General features: G+C 46.4%; 1 protein-coding gene across 1 annotated transcript in view; it reads left to right on the plus strand.

Moving 5' to 3' along the window:
- PDLIM1 (PDZ and LIM domain 1) overlaps positions 1–13,759 on the plus strand; it is an 80,875-nt gene extending 67,116 nt beyond the window's left edge. The window contains exons 6-7 of the mRNA XM_084845146.1: positions 11,403–11,520; positions 13,264–13,759. Of these exons, the coding sequence (XP_084701272.1) occupies positions 11,403–11,520; positions 13,264–13,450 (305 nt within the window). The 3' untranslated portion in view covers positions 13,451–13,759. The remainder of the gene's footprint in view (positions 1–11,402; positions 11,521–13,263) is intronic.

Here is a 13,759-nt window from a genome sequence, read left to right on the forward strand (position 1 = left end):
CATCACTGACAGCGTCAGCCAGCCAACTACACAGATCTCATTGTTTTTTAAGACAGTTACTCCAATATCTTCTTTTCTTCTCAATCAGGTTGGGTCTGCCAGCTTACACAGTTTATTGCAGCTTCCAGGAGCATGGCAGTAGCGTGATTTTGGCTTGGCCAGGAACATGCTGTCTGGTTTCTCGGTCTCTTTAGCACACACACTTAGGCAGTGTAACACTGGACACTCGAATCAGTGAGATTTCTTCATTGCAGGGAATCCCACGGCAAAAGCTTAATGGTTACGCTCTTCAGAAATCATATAGCTGATGGTCAGTAGCTACAGGCTCTATGCAATTCTAACACAGTTCAAAGCTAAACACGGTTACCTTGACAGAGATCTTCAATATAGTCTTTCCACTTCATTCTGCTTTGGGACAGTCTTATGGCACACTTTTCACTCGAAGAGGGGTCTAGCCTGTGCTCTGGGGGCTGATTCTTCACCTTTATTTTCTATTTTGCCTTCATCTTCTGGGTCTTCATTTTCAGTTTCCATTTCTTAGGGATTTCATCTCAATTAGGCAAGGTGATGATGTTGCACAACTCAGAACGTTGTGGGCAATTTTCCTGCCCTCCTTCTCTCGGCGCGCTAGGCTAACAGCTGCTTCTTCGGCCTTACACTGTCACGCTCCCACGCTTTGTTAAAAGCCAGACTGTCCTGCAACATTTTTCTAATTAACAGCCTCAGATCTTGTCCTTTTTTTCCTCTCAGCTCGACCTTGAGCTTTTTGCTGTTTTCTCTTTCTATTCTGAATCTTTTTAAAAAAAACCTTTTTCCTTCTTTGTTTGACATACATCACAAGGGGGTGCAAGGTTTGCTTCCCCCACCACCCATAGCCTCCCTCCTAAACTGAAGACAGACACAATTAGGGAATGGGAATTGGTCAGTGAGTAAGGGGTCTCACTGGCCGACACAAGAGGATTTTTCACACCACGCACTTTGCTACTGGCCTGGGCACCCGGACGGTTAACGGTATGCTTCAGAAACCGCAGTAGCCACTCACACAATCATTCTCTCCACTGCATCCATATGTCCCTGCCACCCACTTTTCCCACTTTTTACCAGAGCGGAAAACGGCTTCCCCAGCTTCCTCAGCTTCCTACTGAGTACTGGCGTGCTGGGTACTGGTGCCCACTCGGGGGTGTGATCAGGCCCCCCTTCTACCCGCAAGGAGTAGGTTCTTTTGTATACGTATACCACCAACACTGACCTTCATAATGCGGGGCCCTCTTTTTTTCTGCCCAGTGGCCTTTCTCCCTAAAGGCGGGGCCCTCTTTTTCCCATATACTTGCCTTTCTCCTGAAGGCTTCCAATGTGGGTTTCAACTCAATTGCAGCTGCGATATAGGCAGGGCTCAAGTTCCTTCCTCGGCTTCCCAAGGTTCTCTTGCTGCTCGCTGCCGTTTGGGCGATCCCGGTGCAGGCTTTCTCCCATTCACTCGACAAAAAGGTCGGTGGCGCCAAGAAAGGGAGGCATGCGCCGAGCTCGTCTTCCCGGTGCGGCGATCAAGAGCAGGCAACTGCCACCTGTCTGGCTCAGAGCCTGCCACATCCGAGTCACGGCACCATTTATGTTGCAGAACCCAGAGTCAGAGAGACCACGGAGTGAAGGAAAAAGAGATTCTTTATTTAACGCGCGGGCTTAAGGCTGGAATCATTTCCAAAGAGCCAGAAGCCCCGATTTACATTAGCACATTGGTTTTCTAGACATTGTGACACATATGAAACGGCTCCTCCTCCCCCTCCCGCATGGGGTTGCAATCCTCAACATTTCTTCTCTTAGCACTATTGTTTATAATACAAGAACTGGGTTATAGGGTAGCCATGATAAGGAGAGAACAGAAGAGAACAGCAGAGAACAAGAAATACAATTGTATGACCTTTGACAAGATAAGGAATTCTTGTGTCTCGTCAGCTTACAACAATATATTCAAGGGAGAAAGAGGTCAGCAAGAACATGAAGCATGAGACTGCATGAGGCTACTTAGTCTGACCCCCGATATGGCTGCTACAAGTTAGGATCAAGTTAAGGATAACCGATCTTCTAGATACCTCCTCCACTTTCTGTAGGAGGACATTATCAGCAACATAAGTCAGGAATTTCTGGGAGGGGCCATATTTTGCAGAATTTTGTCTCCCAACAGATATTGGGGAAATTGAAGTCCCCCATTACTACTACATCATGCTTCCTTGAAACATTGGCTATTTGCTTTTCAAAGTTTCATCCTCATCTTCTCCTTGATTGGGTGGCCGGTAGTAGACTCCGACCACCATGTTCCTTTTATTCTTTGCTCCATTTATTTTAACCCAGATGCTCTTGATGGGGGCTACCAAACTCATCCTCCTGTACTTCTGTGCAGAGATATGTATTTTTTAGTATATAGTGCAGCTCCACCTCCTTTTCTATTCCTTCTGTTCTTTTTGAACAAGTTATATCCTTCAGTTGCTGTATTCCAGTCATGGTAGTCATCCCACCAAGTTTCGGTTACACCTATCAAGTCATAATTTCCCATAATTAAGAGCTCAAGTTAGTTTCTTTGTTTCTCATACTCTGGTCATTAGTATATAGACATCGAAGACCATGTGCTTCATAGTCTGGCTTTCTTCCTACATGTTTTTGAAGACTATTATTGGGCGCTATTTGAGCTCTTCTCTCTATTGTGGTGCATAACCCTTTGTCCATTGCTACCCTCAACTGTACGTCGCCCTCCCCCGTAGGATTCAGTTTAAAGCCCTCCTGATGAAGTTCTTCATGTTGTGGCCAAACACATTCTTCCCAGCCTTTGTGAGGAGCAGCCCATCCCTTGCCAGCAGTCCATCTTCCAGGAAGTATGGCCCCTGGTCCCAGAATCCAAATCTCTCTCATCGGCACCACCTTCGTAGCCGGTCATTCACGCAGAGTATTTTTCTTTCCCTTGCTATCCCTGTTCTAACTACTGGAAGGATGGATGATGAGAAAACTATCTGGGCCCCAAAGTTCTTGAGTTTCCTTCCCAAAGCTTCAAAGTCTGACATAATTTCTTCGTAGCTCCGCTTGGCGGTATAATTTGTTCCCACATGGATGAGAAGAAAGGGATACCTGTCAGTGGGCTTTATGAGTGCAGGCAACCCTTCAGTCACATCTCTAATCCATCCTCCCGGGAGACAGCATACCTGGCGAGTCCATGGGTCTTTGTGACATACTTGGGTTTCAATCCCACACAGCAAGGGGTCTCCCACAACTACTACTCTTCTCTTCTTGTTGTTGTAGGCCTTGGTTTCATCGTCTCTGCTTGACTGACCTTCAGCCTCTTGCTCTCTGTCATGCAGGTTCCCCTGTAATTCTCCCTCTGCAGGCTGTCCTCCAGTCTCATCTTCAAGTACCTGAAACGGTTCCATCATTCCAGTGCATCCACTGGTGTAGAGTGGCTTCTAGTTCTTCTGCTCCTGGCTGTCACCCTTTTCTAACGAGTATCCTCCACCTCATTTTTCCATATCTCGGCATTTTCCTCTTCTGCCTCAGCTTGCTGTTGCTTTTCTAAGTTCTGGTCTTCACTTTGCTGCTGTAGTTCCACCGTTCTGCCCAAGAACACTTCGTGTTCTCTTATTCCCTGGGGGGTCGCCACTCGCCGCTCCAGTCCTCCTACTTTTTCTTCCAGCAGCGTGATCAACTTCCACTTGTTGCACGTGTAGGCCATGTTGATCTCAGGCAAGAAACCAAAGATCTTGGTTGCATAGACCTTGCAGGTCACCACCACTGGAGAGTCTTTTCCTGCCATAGCCTCTATTCCCTTTATGTTTCTAGCTTTCTGATTGTACTGGGATAGCCTGTGCTTTGTCCTCTATTCACTGGAGGTTAACAACAGAATCCCACTGGTATGGAAGTGTGTTTTACAAGAAAAATATTTTTTTTTAATGAAAAAAATGAAAAAGATGTTAGGGGCCTCCCCCTTGACCTTCCCTGCCGAACTCCCGTGGCCAACTCCTGTTTGCAATCCCTGTTTGCCCGCTGGGATCGCTTCCTCTCTCGGAGCTTGCTTCCTTGTATAGCCCCTAGACCAGCTGGAGCAGCTTCCTCTGCTCTGCTCAGCCAGGAGACAGGCAACAGAACTTGTTCATCATGAGCACCAGTTCATGACCCAGGCGGACTTGCTCACTCTCATAACCCATCCCGATGTTGCCAGCTCTGTTTACATCATCAAGCAATCCTGGCATAAGCCCTTCTCTGTGCCTGTTACGTCTCATAAAACTGAGAACCTATACAGAGTCTAGGAAGAAGATTGAGGATTTCTTTTCCATCCCTCTTCCTCCAACTCACACATCACAGACATCTCTCAAGATATGGCTAGACAGAAGCCTCATACAGCTTGTGTTGACCATGAGGGATGAAAGTTGGAAGCTATGGGAAGGAAGATCTATTCTATGGCTGCCCTGGCACTGCGTGTTTAAAACTACCAGGCCTGTATGGTGGCTTACCAGCAATTCCCCTGGAAGAAAGCAACTTCCTTTTTTGACCACTTGCCCAAGGATAATGGCCATGATTTTTCAGATGGAGGTTCATCAGCTGGCTGGACAACAGATTAACACGGCACACCACATGGCTGACCGTGGTCTAAAGCTGTGTTACGAGCGGTGGCAGTACATCATCATGTTCAGCTCAGCCAGACTGACCCAGGAGGCCCTGTCTAGGATTGAGGAAATCCCCTTCAATGGGGAGGGCCTTTTTAGTTTGGCCACTGGTGACATATTAGACCAAATACAAAAGGTTAGGACAACCACCCACAAGATGGGCATTGATGCTCAAGCATCAACCTTCCCTTTCATTTGTCCACTGGGCCTATGTCAACCTCTGGTCACAGATCCTCCAGGTCACCTGGTGCTTGCCTAGACTTCATCTCAGGTTTCACTTCCATCCCCAGTCAAAAAGGAAAGCGTCTCCCAGAGAGTCTGGGTCGTGGCCACCTCTGCTGCAGAAGGACTGGCAGTTTTTGTTTAGCATTGTAGCAAATAAGCCTATAGTCAGGGTGCCCCACATGTCGAAAAGTTTGAGTGGGATTGTTGGGGAGAGCCCAGGAGTTTTTTCAGAAACATATCCTGAAAAAAAGTTAGCTGGAAGAGGAGGGTAGATATCAAGTGCTAAACTTGTAAAGCTTGGTGCCATGGTAGCTTCCAGTAACTGAGCATCAGGTAGTTTAGGTACCATGTGAGATGGTGCTGCACAGCTAGAAGTTGCCTTAGGTCATTCTAGAAAGTGGGGAGAATGAGAACTTTGATGATGGAAACTTTGGTGATGAGGAGTATCTATCTCTGTACTCATAGTGGTGCCACTGTAGCAGTGAGCAGCCCTCGTAATAATAGGGAGGAGACCTACAGAAGCCAGGGGCATCTATGGCTTTCCATGGTACATTGTAATGCTGGCAAAGAAAACCTGAGGGAATCTGGTGAGGTCTGTCAGTATCTAGGGGATTTCTACTTCCATGGAGAACGGTCTTGAGGGAGGTGATAGTACGGTTCCAGTGAAAAGTTCCTTGGATTCACCCTCTATACCAAGCCCAAGCCCAGACACTGGTTATCATCTGTGGAGTTAGGTCCCATGGAGCTGTAATTTCTCTAGAGTTGGTGTTGGTGATCTCATAAGAGTTTGAGGCCAAGGGCAGCTGATTTGGAACCAGCATTGGTTCGGACTCGATGTCAAAATCTGTCCTACAAGCTATCTTTTTGTTTTGGTTTTTTGGTCCCAGAGCCCAGGGATGAGTGGGGTGTTTATTTTGGGACATGGTCTGTTTGACCTGCTTGGTCTCAACCATCGGTACCAAAGGGCCGTTTTCAAGTTGTTGGTCCAAGGGAACAGCCAAAGCAGTCAGTATGGCAAGGGCTGGTACTCCCAATACCAGGGACAGTTGGCCTGAAGCTCTTTCCATGATAGGGTGTGCTGGAAGAAGCTGAGAAAGAGCTGGAGCTGGCTTCTTGCAAATGAATGCCGAGGCAGTATCCAGAGGCCAGTTCCGTGTCTGCAGGCTTAAGGGCTTGCTCCCACAACAGAGCCCAGAGAAGTTTCTCCTGCTTCGTAAAGGCCTAGTAGTAAGTACAGGAGTCCACCCTGTGTTCCTCTCCAAGGCAGAGAAGGCAGCTGGAGTGTCTGTCAGTCAATGGTATCTTCCTGACACAGTGGGTGTAGTTTTTGACGAAGGCCTTGGAGGTCATGTGCCCCAAAGGGGCAATGAAGAAAAGAGGAGGAAAACTCAGAGAAGATAGGAAAGGAAGAGAAAAAAGAAAGAGGGAAGAACTCTGTTCACCGGCTCAGGAGGGAACAGTAGGATTTTTAGAGACTTTTACCGTGAGACAAGAGAATGTTCCCAGTATTGCTGGTCACCGTGGCGGACGAAAATGAGTTGAGAGGGAGGCAGAAGCCATGCCTGGCTGTGCGCAGAGGAGGTGGGCAGGACTCCTGCCTCCGGCTCTGTTTAGCCCTAGGATGTTCCGAATGACTGTTGTACACAGGCGCAGAACCTATATGTTTGAGTCTCAGAGACCATGAAGAAGAATGACGGGTTTTGTAAATGAATTGACTGGGGACCACACAGAGGTGGAAAAGGATTTTTAAAAAATCCCCCCCCCAACGTAAAAATGAACATTTAGAATTAATTTAAATGGTTAAGCCCATCCACAAGAGGGAAATTACTCCTCACACACACACGCAAATGATTTTTTTGTAGAAAATAACTTGTGGTGGGGAAAATGACACCCACCCGCAAAGAGTGGGTCCTCCCCTGCTCCAGTTAAACAAGATGATCAGCACACAGTCGCAGCAAGAATGTTTTAAAAGCAAGAAGGCTGTGATCATAGTAGTGTAATACATCATGAAAATAGTCTGTCTTTCCAGTCCAGTCACCACAGACCCACACATATGAAACATGGCTGGGAATGGCGCAGTAGCTGCTGGCCTCTAGCCAGTCTGGCATGCTGCCTGGTGAGCCTCTGCTGCAACGAGCTGCTATACAGCGACTGCCCTCGAGAGTTCCGATTGGCCACTGCCTGGTGGCCGGGCTAACTGAAGCAGTCCAGCCCAGCCATATTGAACTGTGGCAGCTGGGTGCCTGCTGCCAGCACTCTTCATTTTGGGTCAAATCTGATTGGCACAAAACATGTACCTGTTTTAACAAACAGTGCCAGTTTCAGAGGAGCTAGCCCTCCAGGAAGGAAGCCATGTTGTTTATAGGCACATGCACGATAGCAAAAAAATTATACTGTAGATGAACCAGGAGCCCCTTCTGTTCCTAGCCCACATGTCCAGCACCGTAGCAGCCAGCACGAACTCCAAGCAAGCACTGCCTGTTAACCAGGGAGGAGTGGAAGGGAAGCAGCAAGCAGCAGTTCAGTGCCCTACTAGCCTCTGCCCACTAGCCGTCCCTATCTGGCAGCACATCACAATGGAAGCCTAGGTTCCATCCATGGTGAGCAGGAGCTGTGCAATAGAGTTCCACTCTCTACCACCCATTGAAATCTTTTGGACCATCCATCCTACCATGCCTTTTTGAGAAGAAATCGCTACCCTGCTGGACAAGGGAAGCTATAGAGAGGGTGCCCCTCTGCCAGAAGTATATGAATTTCTTCTCCTGAAGAAATCCCAAAGAAGGACAGAGGCTTAAGACTTGTCCTTGATGTTCAAGGAATGAATGAGTTTATTTGTCCAGGGAAGTTCCACATGACCACTCCCTCCTCCATCCTTCCTCTGCTTCATCATTGAGACTTGTTTGCCACCGTCAGTCTACCCAAAGCGTACTTCCGTATTTCTATTTGTCTGACTTACTGCCGGTTCCTCCGCTTTGAACTAGGCCAGCGACCTTCCCTTCAGGCTATCCACTTCCTCAAGGTCTTTACAAAATGTATGGCAGTAGTGGTTAATGTTTAGTGCCAAGAAGGTGTCACCCTCTTTCCATACATAGACCACTGACTACTCATCATCCCATCTCATCCTATCCTGGAGCGCAGTGTGCTCTCGCTTTGCTGCAATAACCCTTTTCCCATCCTGACAGCTGCAGTTCATCAAGGTTTGTCTCAACTCAGTCAAAGCCTATCTTCCCATGGACAGGGTATGTATGCTGTTGGAAAGTGTCTCCCCAGTTCAGCATCAATCTGGTGTTTGAGCCAGGATCCTCCAAAAACTCTTGGGGCTTATGGCAGCTACTACAGTGGTTACCCCCTTTGCTCACCTACAGATGCGTCTGCTCTAGACATGGTTCCTGTGAGCATTTTTGCAGAAATGGACAATGCATCCCTCTGCCTACAGCTGCTGGCTCTGGTTTGGCGATCTCTCCTATGGTGGTCCTTAGAGGCCTCTCTAATGCCTCTCCGCCAGCTCCACCCATCTGGACTGTCACAACAAATGCCTTTCTTACCCCATCTCTTCTGGTGTGATATATCCCCACCATGCTGGTAAGTTAGCTTGCTAATCACCCATATTTGTGAGTCATAGAGATCATGAAGAAAGACAGGCTTCTTACCTATAACTGTGGTTCTTTGAGTGGTCATCTGTGCACTCAGACAACCCACCCTCCTCCCCAGTTACGTCCCGCTGCGTTGCACCTACTGCTGTGGTGGGCTAGGAACAGAGTGGGAAGGTGGGAGCCAAACTCCAGGCATGTGTATTGGGAGGAGGGTGGGTTCCTGTCAAAAGCCTGCTCAGCTCTAGAATGCTCTAAAGGTTGCTCTACGCAAGCACAGAAGCCATATGTGTGAGCACACAGATGCCCACTGAAAGAACTACAGTTACAGGTAAGCAGTTCGTCCTTAAGGCAAATGACAGACTGTCTTGGGAAACTGAAATGTTTCCCCACTAGTATTTGAATATTTCATCTTCTGTATCTTCTAAGGAGCATACAGTCACTTCTGAAAGGTTATTTGATTCCCTAATACCCCAGCCCCATCTCTCATATCCTTCAACAGTTGCAGCATTTGTCCAGTATGCCTGGCAACCTTAAGCACTTGTCGTGTTCTCAGCTGATCTAAATTTCTTGCTGTGGTAAGCCCTTGCAGAAGTGTTTCTATATGGGCTCTGAGAGTTTCATTCCTGGTTCCCAAGAGGTAATCTGGAACCTCACCAGAACCTCTTTGGTGCTCTCAAATGCACTCTCTAAGGCAGGGATAGGTTTTGGACAACTCCCTTCAGACCCAGCCAGCATGGCCAACCGTCAGGGATTATGGGAGTTTCAGTCCATTGCATCCGGAGGGCATCTGATTGCCTATCCCTGCTGTAGGGCATCAAGATAGTCAGCTGCAGTGGCATCAGGTTACTTGCTCGATGTGACCTTATCACCTCTTTTCTTTCATTCAGCACAAGTCTGCTCTTGCTCCATCTGACTAGCATGAGATAACCAGCCTCCACATTTGTCTCCATGTGCTGGAGTAGGTTTTGACCCCCCCAAAATTATGTCTTTGATAACTGCTGTGTCCATCACCTCAGTGGAGGCTGGGGTCTCTGATTTCGGTGCAGCTGTGCATCCATTCTGGGTTTCAGCAGAACCAGCCAGGACTGTTAGGAGGTATCCAAGGTGCTGAATGCATTTGGGGGACAGGCTTCAGAACTTTGGATAGCTCCTTTAGAGTTCTGGATGGTTCTGACTGAAACCCAGAATGGATGCACAGCCCCACTGAAGCTGAGCCGCCAGCCTCCACTGCATCACCTGCCATTCATCCTATGACCTGGGTAATAGCCCTTAGAAAAGCCTCTTCTGTCAGAGGATGACAGAGGTAAGATAATCTCCAAAGCCTTCCAGTCTTCTTCCCTTCTTCCAGTTCTGTGTAGCAGCGGGTAGAACCTCACTGTAAATGCATTCCCTCAGCCCTCGGAGTAGGGGTTTCAGCAGAAATAACAGCAACGGCTTGCAGTGTCAAGCCACAGTCATCTTATATGGCATTGTAACCAACTTCAAGGACCCAGAACCTAAAGCATGCCATTTCTGGTCAGTCTCTTGATATGTTTGGCCCTGGTAAGTAAAATGCCCTAAAATATCCAGTGTTTAGAGCCTGGATAATCTGGGTCCAGGAAGTACTTTTATCACAGCCTCCCAGAATCAGTTTGTCTTGGATCCACTTCCTTCCCCTCACTCCATTCTAGCACTTGCTCTCTCTCCAAGGTGTCTACAAATGAGGTGAGGCAACTTGGTATCCTAGCACTGCCTCCATAATGTAAGGGTTAATACTGCCCAGGAACCCTGACCAATTCTCCTTTATCGATGGGGGTCAGCTGCCTGGGTTCTTTTTCTTCCTTAGCTTCAAGAGCCCAGCAGTTATTAATTTATACTCAAGGCACAGAAGAAACAGAGTCAGGTGTTTATAAAAACATACAAATAATTATTGGAGGGAAAGAAAAACAATGAACAAATATATACGATGTTAATCCCCAGTCAGCTTACCCACACTTTTCGCTTTTTCCACTCCTCCGCTCAACTGACTCGGATCTCTCCTCTCCCTCCTCCTTCCCTGGAAGGCGGGCTCTGGTACGTTGGGTTGCCGGCAGGCTCATTGCTTACATAGGTTACATAGGTTACATATTTGCATAAGCCTTCTAACTGATTTATAAAGAGTTTTATGTAAGGGTTGGAATGTATTGAAGGTAGAGAAGGCAGCAGGAGAAGAACTAGAACATAGGGGGGCGGGGGAACCATCTGGAGAAACATTTACTGGTCATGGGCAGCCAAATCCTTGATCACTGGAAGCCCTATCTAAGGCTCTCTTTGGGGTCTGATTATTTTGAATCATGGAATCAGATCTACCAAACACTTCTCCACCCTAAGGGATAGGTTTTTTAAAGCAGTGAAATAGAAAAGCCCTCAAAATGCCTTCAAAGGTAGATGGGGTGTAGCCTTATGCCATTATCACAAGCAGTGGTTAAACTTGTTCTGTGCATCAACTGAGAACACTCTTTGACTAGAATATCCACTTTCTATCTCAAATAAAAAAACACTTGGAAGGGATTGCTGTACCATTCCAGACTAAAACATATTTTTAGGGCTGGTTCTCAATATGCATTTTGTGCAGGGGTGTGGATACCCGATTATAAAACACACTGGACTCTTGTCAAATTGGAAGTATGCATACGAACTGTAAAACACAATGTGTGTCTGTTTTGAAAGACTTTAAAAATAACAGGGCTTTTCCTTCAGAACATTTTAAAGGGGTGTATTCCACTCATACCTCTCAAATTTAACGTTTGGCATACGCATTTTGGACTTGGGACATCACAGCAGCACTGACAACATATCACTGATCTCAGATGATACTGCATTTTTTCATGCAGCAAAACCATGACTTTAGTTGTTGTCTTGATTTTATACTGCAGGCATCTCTTCTAATCCATAGTACTGGGTTTTTAAATATTTACAGGAGATCCCAATAAGCCTTCTGGATTTAGAAGTGTAAAAGCTCCAACAACCAAAGTAGCACGATCAATTGGAAATTCCCAGAAGCTGCCCATTTGTGAGAAGTGTGGATCTGGCATTGTGTAAGTACTAGTATGTCCATTAATTAAAACGTGGTTGGTGGTATTGAAATTGTCCGTGTTGGGGAGAGGCTGTCTGTGATTATTAAAGACATGGCTAAGAGGGGGCTGTGATTGAAGTATAATATAATCTGTGATCACGCATTCACACACTGTTCGAACTAAACAGCACCCAAATATGTTCAGATGCAGCAGGTTCTAAAGGACCCCAACCACTCCAAGGGCCGGTTCACATGTGCTGGCAGTCCTTTTGTTCTCAAAGTGTCTGGTGACTGCACGAATGCAGCCTAACCCTGTGATCCCTTTGAAGTAAGGTCATGATAAGGGCACTTGTTGGAAATTATTCCAGGACCCCATGTATTCATTATGAAGACATAATCATGTTTTTTTCACTGTACGTAAGAGCCATGCTGGATCAAGGTCCATCCAGTCTAGGATTCTGTTCAAACAATAGTCAACCAACTGCCTGTGGGAAACCAACGAGTAGGACATGAGTGGATTGGAACCCTCTCCATAATTTTCCCCAGCAACTGGTGTATATAGGCATACTGCCTCTGATACTAGAGGTAGCATAAGAGCCTCTATGACTAGTAGCCACTAATAGCCTTATCCTGCATGAATCTGTCCAACCCGCTTCTAAAGCCATCCAAAGTGGTGGCCATCACTACATCCTGTGGTAGCAAATTCCATAAACTCTGCACTGTGTGAAGAAGTACTTCTTTTCATCTGTCTGGAATCTCCCACCGATCAGCTTCATGGGATGATCCTGCCCGGGTTCTAATATTATGAGAGAGGGAGAAAAATGTCTCCCTACCCACTTTCTCCACACCATGCATAATTTTGTAGAACTCTATCATGTCTGCTCTTACTTGCCTTTTTTCTAAGCTTTTCTAAAGATTACAACAGTCCCAGACGTTGTAATCTTTCCTCCTAGGGGAGCTGCTCCAGCCCCTTGATCATTTTAGTTGCCCTTTTCTGCACTTTTTCCAACTCTAGAACATCTCTTTTTAGGTGCAGTGATCAGAACTGTACACAGTATTCCAGGTGTGCTCACAGTATAGCTATGTATAAGGGCAGTATGATATTGGCAGTTTTATTTTCAGTTCCTTCCCTGATTATGCCATGACATGGAATTTGCTTTTTTCACAGCAGCTGCACACTGGGTCAACATTTTCATTGAGCTGTATTTGGAAAACCCCAAACAAAATGCTAATAGGGAAAAGTGCAAAGATTGCTGCATTTGCACATACAGTGACCATGTGTAGGCCCAGTTCACACCAAAAGGCATCTATGGGATAAGTAGGTTTGTGGGAGCCCTGAGGGGAAACACACCTGTACTGGCAGTTGCTGTCTCCTGTGGGAACTGACTCTAGGATGGACATATGGGATTTTTGGGTCCCAAAGTACTGACATCCATTTAATTTTGTGGCAGTCGTTACATCCCTCTTTTTTGTCTTGTATTATTGTCTGAAATGATGTAGCTTTTTCATAATCGGCAGGCTTGCGATGGCAGCTTTAATCTTAAAAACACTCGCATGGTTTTTGGATATGCACTTCTAAACTAGAATTGCCAATCCTTGTTCAGGGCCTTTAAGATCTGCATGGAAGCAAAACATTCAGCAGTTGCATTTTCTCTTAATGTGCTTAAGTGATCAGAAGAGCTGCATCTGTTAAATTGTTATAAGTCTTTAGCATATGTAGCCAAGGCCTTCCAGAACTTTGACCCTGGTACTGTTTTCTCCCCAGAGGTGCATTTGTGAGGCTCCGAGACAAGCATCTCCACCCAGAGTGCTATGTGTGCAGTGACTGTGGAACAAACCTCAAACAAAAAGGGCATTTCTTTGTGGAGAATTGCATCTACTGTGAGCAGCATGCCCGGGAACGCGTCACCCCACCCGAAGGATACGAAGTGGTCGCCGTGTTTCCAGAGTGAATGAATGTTTCAGTGCTGATGTTCTACAAAGAGCCATTGTCTTCCACTTCTGAATTCTCCTTGCAGTGATGAAGGTTCAGAAGGCTTTTGCGGTGGACCTTTTTGTTGGCTGCCACTAAATATTAGTAATAGTGAAACAACTGCAATTTTTATAGATCTGAGGGAATGCCCCTCTTCTTGCTGATACACCTCTTCTCTCTGCTTCCCCCTTCAAAATGAATTCTCAGCGAAAATCAGACACCAAAGCCAAATCACAATACCTTTCTTCTGTTCCTATTCAATAAAGTGGTTGACTTAAATCGCTATCTG

The sequence above is a fragment of the Heloderma suspectum genome, chromosome 3, assembly GCF_057233095.1.
Source record: "Heloderma suspectum isolate Gila_16-S chromosome 3, 16-S_ref, whole genome shotgun sequence".
Taxonomy (NCBI): Eukaryota; Metazoa; Chordata; class Lepidosauria; order Squamata; family Helodermatidae; genus Heloderma; species Heloderma suspectum.